Genomic DNA, 10,151 nt, shown 5'->3' on the forward strand with positions numbered 1-10,151 from the left:
ATATGTGATGCTCCTGCTTTACCACTGAGTCACTTCCATGAATATGTGTTCTTGTTTACTTTTGTCTCTACCACTTCCTCTTTTTAGCAAAACAACATCTCACAAATTGTGATGAGACGATATATTGTACTCCTTTTCAACCAACTAAACCTGACATAAAAAAAACAAAACAATCAGAGAAGTTTTACAGTCATGTCAATAGCAGAGGATCAAGAGGTTGAAAAGTCAATGCTTAGCATCACTACAGTCAACAATAAATAAATAACAAAGCTGAAACCAAATCTTGTCAAGGACTTGTCATTGAAAAAGCTTTATTAAAATTATTTTTCTATTCTAGATCAATTTGGAGGATTGTAAATAAACATTTTAACAATGTTTGAAGAATGTGTAAAACTTTACATATTTGATTCATTATTGTAAGACTTTTAAACTTTTAGCAAGGAGATAAATAAGAATAAACCCAAAAGGCAAAAATGCAGCAGAACAATATCAGTTTCTTCCTGTTGTATCATGTTTTTTTCACAGATGATCTGTGTGACAAGACAAAATATATTTGTGTAATGATTGACTTCATACCACAAGTCTTAATTAAAAATACTTAACTGTTGAGTATTTTTAAAATATAAAGTAATTAAAATATATCAAGCTACTTCAAACTGTTTCCTTTTTTAACAGATTCCTACTTCAGAACTCACCTTTAAAGAACCAAAGGCTGTTCATTTTATTTCTTCTTTATTTGTGCCATTTCCTCATACACATGTTCTGGTTCTTTACTTCTTTGTGTAGCTGCAGAATTCTCATAAACATGACTTTCTTCCTTATTTTTCTTTTTCTTTATTTTTGGCATGTTTTCATAATCATGTTGTTGCTCTGGAAAGAAAAGTATTTTAAACATGAGTTTTAAAATATTTTCTTAATACGGGTATTGATGATAAGCCAGTTTAAGCTATTTCCTTGAGCTTTAAATGATACAAGTTCCCTAAAATATTTAATTTTACAACTGAATCAGTTACTAGGAAAGTGAAGTAATTGAGATTCATGTGTTGAATGGAGTGTAAACATACTGACCTGTTGTGCCTGAATGTGGTCCAGGTTTCACATTTTTTCTAAATGTTGGGGTAAAATATATTATTAAAATGAGTTAATCAACATACTAATCATTAATTTCTGGAAGGTAAAAATAAAACAAGAAATGTTATAAAGTTGGTAGGATAACTTTTATGTGACATACAAGAAAACATAATCGAGGCAACTCGTGACAATTAACTGAGAGAACACCTGTGATGTTAATCAGAGTTTAGCATGAACTGTACTCTAATGTAGTTTAAAAAGCTTAACATATAAAATGTATTGTTGGCTACATATAGAAACTCACCTTCTTTTGTAGATGAAATATCCTCCAGCAGCTCCTGCAGCAGCAACTAATAAACATGCTATTACTATTCCAGCAATGGCTCCACCAGCGAGACCTGCAGGTTTACTAGCATCTAAAATACAGTAGAAAACACAAGAAAGGAGTTTTAAAAAAAAGAGTTTAGATATTTTTGATCACATTGAAATTATGAAGACTTTTTAAAATTAAAATTCCCTCTCTCATTTATATGGCATTTAGCTGTTAAAGATAATTTGGTAAAGGTTACAAATTTAAATCATTTTTGTACAATTCAGATTTTTCCTGTGACATTTTTTTTTACTTCATTATACTTACCCTCTATAGATATGGCTGAAATTTGAGATGTTTGATATCTTGAGGTTCTGCTGTTAAAGGCCTGACAGCTGTAGTTTCCACTCTGATTCTTCTGAACATTGATGAGTTCGAGCTGAGATCCAGAACCAGACAAACTTTTTCCATTAAAGAACCACTGAAAAGTGGCAGGAGGTCTGGAGTCAGATGAACAAGACAGACGGATGTTCGACCCTTCTGGATATTTCTGAGATTGTGATATTAAGTTGACGTTTTCTGGACCATCTGCAGTTGTAGAGAACAATTAATATTAATTAATTCTATTTGTTAACATCACTGCAGCTTTCTTAGAATTTGTTAGAATTAGTTTGACAATTTAATTAAGACAAATACTACAAACAATTGAAAAAGTGCATATTCAACGTTTATTGGGTCCCCTATGTCATTATTGACTTTTTTTTTTTAGATTTTTTTTGGCTTTAGTGGCCTTTATTTGATAGTTAATTGACAGGAAAGTGGGTAATGAGAGAAGGGGGAAAACATGCAGCAAAGGTTGCCAAGGCTGGGGATCGAACCTGCAACAGCGACTAAGGCCTCCATATGTGGGTTGTGCTTGACCCCTGCACTACCACAGCACACCCTATTGACATTATTATTACTGTGTATTTAACAATGTTTGATAAATATGTCATTTTACTTAATCTAATTTGAAACAATGTATTTCTGATATTTTCCTAAATTATGTAGAAATAGAAACAGATAACAGTTGTTAAAGTTCTGATAAAGTTGGCATTGTCTCCAGTTCAAAAGGAAGTTTTCTAATTAGTGAATAACTCACAGCTGACAAAGAGGTGTACAGGGTCACTGTTGTCACTGCTGACAGGATTGGACACACGGCAGATGTATGATCCATCCTCATATCTGGTCACATTAACTAACTTCATCTTGGATCCTCCATCAGTGATCTGAACTCTGTCACTGACTGAAACCTCAGAGCTGCTGTTCATCCAGAGGAAGGAGAGAGAAGATCCAGAGGAGGAGCAGGAGAAACTGACAGACCCACTGAACTCAATCAAGTGGGCAACGTCTTGAGTAACTTTTACATTAGAGACTGGTGCTGTGGGTGGAAAAAAACAAACAAAATAAAAATGAATCAGTCCTACATGACACTAAAGTACAATTGAAGAAAATGTAGGACAAGTGTCTCAAACTGCCTGGTGGCATTTTTCTCCCGCTTCAAAGCAAAGCACTATTACTATTCAGTAAAAGAAAAGATGTTTTACTAGTTAAAGTTGCAACTATTATTGCTTAGTAGGGTTTCACCAATTGGAGTTATCACTGATTACCGATCTTTAAAAAGACTGACCGACAGATTCCGATTTTGGCCGACGCCATGTTTTTTTGTCTGGGGATTTATATAATATTTTCTATATCAAAAGCAATTACACTGAACTGTTAAATAATGCATAAATGTAATGCTAAAAATAAAGAATGGTTCATTTACTGCAAAAAGCTGACAATATAGTGACATGATGGAATCATTTTGTATTTCATGTCACAATCTTTTTTGTTTTGTTGAATTCATTAGAGCACATTAAGATAATCAGATCTCTGTATTTACATGCATCTTTTAAAATTTGCAAATATAAGCAAAAATAGAAACTTACAATTAACAGAGATGTTTACTGGATCACTGATGATTGAACTGACAGGATTAGACACACGGCATGTGTATGATCCCTGGTCATTTCTGGTCACATTCACTATAGTCAGATTGGAGCTTCCTTCATTTGTGCTAATCTGAACTCTGTCACTGGCTGAAACCTCAGATCTGTCTTTCATCCAGATGAAGGAGAGAGAAGGTCCAGAAGAGGAGCAGGACAGACGGACTGAGCTGATGAACTCTATCAAGTCTGCACTTAATGGGGAAACTCTGACATTGGAGACTGGTTCTGTTGGGTGGAAACAAAAAATCTAACTTATAGTGACATTATATGAAAGGGAAAACAACCATCAGGATCAAATTAAAGAATGAAAATTGCTTTTCACAGGTTGAGAAGTGTGAGAAGCACAATCCTCAGTTAAAGTTCAGTATTTGTTTAGAAAGTAAAATTTCTTTATACAAAATAATTTAAATCTATCAATGGAACTACTGACAATATCAAAACTAATAATTAAATTTCTAACTTTTTGCTGTATTTCTATGTGACTTTTAATTTGAGGGCAAATAACATGGATGGATGAAACCGGAGGTAGTTATCAGAACAAACAAAAGTAAATTAGATATTTTAAAACTGAAATGTAGTAATTATACTTTGGGGTTTTATATCTACTCACCATATAGTTCCAGTGTGGTGCGTCCCATCTGTTGGCCCAGTCCACCTTGAATGGTAACTATGTAATCTCCTCTGTCACTGAGTTTCAGATTCCTGAGTTCCAGAGATCCAGTAGATCTGAAGAGAGTGATCCTGTCTTCATATTCGGGTGCAGTTGTGTTTTCAGTAGTAAGCGAGAAAATTATGGGCTTAATTGCTGAACCAGGATCAAACTGCCAGTTGACCAGCGTAAATGGTGTCTCTGTTGGATTCAAGTTTGTTGTGAACATCACTGTCCCTCCAACAGAGGCAATCAGAGGACCATCTGGTAACACACTAGATCCATCAGATAAACCTGGAGGAAAAATTTTAAATAAAGTAATTTTGTTTACATTTGTGATAATTTCACAACATACAAAAATACATAAAGAAACCTCAGAAATAAAAGTGCATTCATTTTCAGCATGACTGTCTTTTGACCACATCTCCTCATCCTACTATATTTACTCCCATTATTGTTCAATTTTGCAGTATTTGTAATTTTTGTTTTCTCTCCCTGTTTTCCTCCTCATGAATTGTATGGCTGGTCAATTGCTTCTTTTTTTTCTTTTTTTTCAGTAAAACACCAAAAATGTCTAGATGCATTTACTATTGTTAGAAGGGAAATTAACTTCATGCTTTATGACTGAACTCCTACTCCAGAAATTCAAAAACAAGACAAGCAGTATGTTGTTCCGTTTTTACCCCAATAAGTATTATTACATCTAAGTTATTTAATTCACTGAATTGTGTATTTAATATAAACTCTTCATGATCTGAAAAAAACAATTTGCTAACTTCATATCATTCCAGTAAGTTTTTGAAAAATATCCAGAAACCAGGAAGATGGAAGACACCATCCAGTTCTCAGTAGCTCAGAAAATAAACTTTGTAAATAACTGAGCACCAACATATATTAAAATGTGCTAAAGGATACTAATAGACTGCCTTGCATTGGTGTGTCTTCAGTAATTATATAAAAATATTAACACTTCAAATACATTTTTAAAATCCTGTATTTATTTTCAGAGTAAATAAATTAATTAGTTTGACAAATAAAGCTCAACTTTAATTAAAATTTCATTTCACAGGTACAGATCAGTTTTGGATCAACTTGATTTAATTGTTGAACGTTTGACTTCATGCTGCAGTCCAGCAGTATTTTTGCTTCTCTTTATGTGACATTTGATGAGCTCTTGGCTATTTGTTTGACTATTGGTCAAACTTTCCTTGAACAGTTGGGATTCTGAGGTGTTATTATGGGTTTGCAAAAGAAATTTGAAAACCAATCAGTAATTAAATCATACATTTTTATGGGCATAACATTTTTTATTATATTATAGTTAAAAATAATTAGCAAAATACACAGAATCTTAAAACAAATATTTCTAAATATTATGTTTTACATTGTTGTTTGATCTGATTTGCTGCAGCTCATGTTACATTTAAAAAGAATTTGCATATTAGTAGTTTTCTCATTAGTTCAACTTCATTCATATGTCACATTAAAATATAAGAATTACACCAACCTCAGTAATTTACAGTGCACACCACCAGATTGCTATGCACTGTAAAGGACTGTAAAGTTTTAACCAACAGTATGAAGATCTTTTCATCTTAAATTGCCAGAGACATAAACTTACCTATGATAATTCCAGGGATGATGAAGAATAAAATGGATGTTTTCATGTTATTTCATTGAATGTAAGGCAGCACGTCTTTCCCTGACTGACTACTGTTTGGTTTATGTTCTGACAACAGCAACAACAGGAAGTGAAACTGACAAACCTTCCTTTACTAATTATTAACAAATCGTTCACTTGGGATTCTTTAAGAAATAGCTTTAGAAATTAAAACTGAGTAACAACAAATACATTAATTAATTTGTAAAGGAATAACTATCTGAAGTAAGTTTAACATTTTTTTTTTTCATTTTCTTTTTTTCTAAAAATTGGCCATCTGGGCTTTCTGGAAAGCTAAAGTTCAATAAAAGCCCCTATTTTGCCTGGGCATTAAACATGAATATGTTCATGGATCAAGTTCAAAACTGTCATATTTTAATATTCTACATTTGGACATGGACATTATATCAAATTCTACAGACGTAGATAAGCTGTTTATCTTTAGTACAAATTAAAATAACTAATGAGCAGCTATTTACATCTCGAGGCATCTGATAAGACAAATAAGTCTTGCAACCTCAAGGAGATGGAGCTCTTTAGCAAAAATTATATACAAATAAATATTTGTGTATTGATTACTGAGAAGGATATTAAATACAATTACACATCGAATTTTTAATGTTAATTATAACATGAAATGCATCATATTTATTTTATATTGCTTTATTGTATTTTGAATGATGCCTACCTAATTTAATCAAAAAGCAAGCTTCTATGGGAAATTACACTGATTTGAAATACAAAATATTTTGAATATCTCAACAGTATATGATCCAGTAACAGCAGTCAGATGTAAAAATGTATTAATCCCTGAAAAATGTTTGTGTTTCTATTTTGTCACTGCAGTCTCATTAACACTTAGCTCTCATGATTTTATTGCAAGTTGAAAATATTCAACATTTATCAGTACCAGAAAAGCCCTGATTTTGTGTAAAAATTATTTTTGGATATTTATCAAATTTGAGTTTTAGATCTTTTAAAGGCACCATACAACTCTTTTGAATGATAGTATTATTTATCTATTTGTGACTTTTGAAATTACAAAAAAAATAAATCTTGATAAGATATATAGTATATTTCTATTAAAAGATAAATCAAATAGCTAATCTGGTTTAGATTAGCAATAAAATACATTATGCCATTTTAGCTCTGACATAAAATTTTAGATCTTTTACATTAAACATTATTTTAACATGTGTTACCAAGGAAGGTTTAGTCATGAGAAATTTATTGAGCACATTTATTCACTTACTTCATTTACTTCCTGTACACTTTGGACTTAGCTGTTGGTTCTCCTGAACTAAAATACCATCAAGTCATAAAAAGCCTCGAACAAAGTGGTAAAACTTTATGTGGATCCCTATAATAAACCTGTTCATGGCCAGTTCAAGCATCTGGGGCAAAATATTTCACGTTTTCTTCAAGTAATAACAGCACATAAGAAATACTTTAACATTACTTTTACTAACATATCTCTTATAAACTTTCCACCTTGACTCAAATGTCAAATTCTCAGTTTCCTTTTATATTTAGAGTTTGAGTCACAGTTTAAATGTCTTTCAGATTTGTCTTGCAATAACATAGTTTCACCACTGGGAGGCGGTGCTTGACCGTTAATGGCCACAAACTGCTCGTTTGGGCCATTGATTTATTAAAGTAATTGTACAAGGATGTGATACTTACTTTAATAGTGAATGTGCAGCTTTTTAAAAAAATTTCACTGTAAATAAAGATTACATCTTTTTATCTTTTGCAGTTATAAAGAATACTAACAGCCTCAATTATCTTGAAGCTTTAGTTATAAGAATCTGCTATGACATAATATTCAAATGCAGTTGCTTTCATGTGTCTTTATGCATTATTTTTGACTAAACCACAGAAAAATGTCTGTGGATAAAAATCTGTGACAGTAACAAGAAAATGTTTAGTGATATTTATATAATTTTATTGTTACAGTATCAATTCACTTCAGTAAGATCCTGAAAAACATGAATGTAACTGGGTGAAACAAGTTCTGGCAGAACTCTGAGGGTTTGTGAACTTTGGATTCAGCCGTCATTTTTTCCAACATGGAAATGCTGTCAAGTCATAAAGAGCTAAACAATAAAATAATAAAACCTGATAAATGCAGAACCAGAAAAGTGTTCACTGGTACAATAAGGAAGCTGTTTTGCATCTAATGTAGGTCAAAAATCCTCCAGCAGATAAAATAGATTTACCTTTTACTTTCTTAGGAGGAGTTAGAGCAACACTGTGGTCAGTCTCCTCCTTTGTGTGTTTTATGTCAGGATACAATTTTATAATAGCATGGTGCATTAAAAAAGGCATTAGCAAAAAAACTGTCAATGTATGTATAGTGATGGAGCGTTTAATGAATGGTTTCCAACAAAGTTTGAAAGTAAAGTTGTTAATGTTTGCTTAACAGCTGTGATTGGTCTTGAATGAGTTCACATTGGAAAATAAATTATTTTTACAAAGTAGATAATCAATTAAAAACAAACACATTACCCTAATATTACAGCGACATCAGTGCTATGAAGAAAATAAAGGACATATGGATTTATTTGGTAAATAAACAAATGTCAGACATGTTCAGCATGATGTTATGTGATTAAGATAACACATTTATTTGAAAATCCAGTTACCAGAATTTGTGAGTTTTTAGACTTACAAATTACAACATATTTTTTCTAGTTTTTCGCACAAGATAAAGCTCAAGTGTCATGGATTCATAAATGGACGTGCATCAATTTTAATAAACAACAAAACAGAACATACAAAAAGAACAAAAACCATGTCTGCTATTACTTAAGTACATAAAACTAAATATTAGCAACTTTTATTGCTTCTCATTAATTAGCTTCTATCAATAATTCAAATCATTGCTGTCTCCACTTAAAAAGTTACAATATAAATTTGCAAAGTTATTTTAAGCTAACAAATTGGCAACAAAGTCAATCATCCTCCTCTCCTCATTTTGTCAAAGTAACACAAATTAACATATTTTCTAATTTAATTACACTTAAACAGAGGAAGAAACATAGTGACTGCAGTATGTTTCAATAACAATAAAATTAGATTAGAAAAAAATAACATGAATTTTATAAAAACCCAGTTTGACAGATGAGTTTGAGCCCTCAAACAAAAATATCTGAAAATGTGTTACAAAGTGCAGACAATAAAACCCTGACCAAAGCTTTAAAGACTATAAATTCTATTTCTGAGCTAAACATTTCTACTAATGAGACTGTGCAACTTGCAATGTAGTTTATTGAAATAAATGTAAACATCTAAAATAAAAGTACTATATAAAACAGCCTTGTCAAACAAATGTGCAGTACTAATATTCATTATTTTACTCCTTTTCCAGATGGTTATATGCTACCTCATTTTCTTACTTTTTGATGATCTGCAAGATACAAAGGAAGCAGAAATAAAGTGATTAGAGTGATGATGGATAATCTACTTTAATTACGTGTATTTTTACTGTTTTAAATGTAATCAGGTTAATAACAGAAAATAAAGTAACAATCTGTTTCTAACAGTCAGAAACAAGAACTCAGAACTCACCATTTAGGGAATAAAAACTGGAGATTTTATATCCTCCTATCATACAAGTCTGGCATGTCCTCATAAACATGCTCTGGAAAACAAGAAAGACCTGTATCATACAATGCCTTGCAAAAGCAGAAAAAACTGTTTAACAGTTTGTCACATTAAAACCTCAAACTTTAACATAGCAGTGAGAGGATTTTTTATTGAATTGTAGTGGTTGAGCAACATATTGCAGATGGACAGAAAAGGATGATTTTTGAAAACTTGCCTAATAAAAATGAAAAAAGTAAGATGGTCTGAATACATGCTACACTAGATTGGCCTTTGAATATTTTAAAAACAGTGTTTCCTTCTTTCAGTTTCACTGTTATGCACTGCTTTGTGTTGTTCTGTTGCAAGTTAAATACATTCAAATCTGTATTAGTAGCATGAAATGAAGTTGTACAATCCCTTGATTTCGCAAAATTATGTAGGAATTTTAATATAGAATTTTGTAAAGTTGAAATATAACAATACAGATCATTTCCATAACAATGTTTATCCTGTTAACTTTTCGCAGCCCCAAGTCAAAGCATGCACTTTAAGCCTACGCTCTAAAAAAAGCATGATATAGAGAATCATCCATCTTTCTGTCAGTGCTGGTGTGTCATGTGAAGGGAGGAAGTACAGCTACAACAATACATACCTGTTTTATCTGACTCTGATTGAGCTTGGACATTTTTTCTAAATATTGGAAACACAAACTAAAGTTAACATCCAGTCAACCAAGCAGATCCATTGTGATGTAGTTGCAAAGTTTTTAAAACGTACAAAATGTAAACACTTTCCTTTTAGTTATGTGAAAAAAAGGAGCACCCTATGACTATGAAAACCTAT

General features: G+C 31.8%; 1 protein-coding gene and 1 long non-coding RNA gene across 2 annotated transcripts in view; both read right to left on the reverse strand.

Annotated features, from left to right (window-relative positions):
* Positions 1-712: 712 nt before the first annotated feature.
* Positions 713-5,781, reverse strand: LOC103460867 (putative pregnancy-specific beta-1-glycoprotein 7). The gene is made up of 8 exons (XM_008403190.2): positions 5,682-5,781; positions 4,022-4,354; positions 3,352-3,636; positions 2,523-2,801; positions 1,709-1,969; positions 1,376-1,487; positions 1,069-1,106; positions 713-870 (listed from the first exon to the last, which is right to left on the reverse strand). The coding sequence occupies exons 1-8, from the start codon at positions 5,725-5,727 to the stop codon at positions 722-724; spliced, it is 1,503 nt and encodes a 500-aa protein (XP_008401412.2). The 5' UTR covers positions 5,728-5,781; the 3' UTR covers positions 713-721.
* A 2,291-nt stretch (positions 5,782-8,072) lies between these two features.
* LOC108166019 (uncharacterized) overlaps positions 8,073-10,151 on the reverse strand; it is a 4,944-nt gene continuing 2,865 nt past the window's right edge. The window contains exons 2-3 of the long non-coding RNA XR_001776332.1: positions 9,291-9,363; positions 8,073-9,129 (exon numbers count right to left, since the gene is read on the reverse strand). This is a non-coding gene — a long non-coding RNA (uncharacterized LOC108166019). The remainder of the gene's footprint in view (positions 9,130-9,290; positions 9,364-10,151) is intronic.

This window comes from Poecilia reticulata, unplaced genomic scaffold (assembly GCF_000633615.1).
Source record: "Poecilia reticulata strain Guanapo unplaced genomic scaffold, Guppy_female_1.0+MT scaffold_316, whole genome shotgun sequence".
NCBI lineage: Eukaryota > Metazoa > Chordata > Actinopteri > Cyprinodontiformes > Poeciliidae > Poecilia > Poecilia reticulata.

What these genes read in the sequence shown, in the direction of transcription:
- LOC103460867 (XM_008403190.2), bottom strand. Translation starts at nt 5,727, where the DNA reads ATGAAAACATCCATTTTATTCTTCATCATCCCTGGAATTATCATAG. An exon ending in CATCCCTGGAATTATCATAG is followed by an intron (nt 4,355 to 5,681) that starts GTAAGTTTATGT and finishes TTTTTCCTCCAG; the next exon opens with GTTTATCTGATGGATCTAGT. An exon ending in AGTAAACATCTCTGTTAATT is followed by an intron (nt 2,802 to 3,351) that starts GTAAGTTTCTAT and finishes TTCCACCCACAG; the next exon opens with CACCAGTCTCTAATGTAAAA.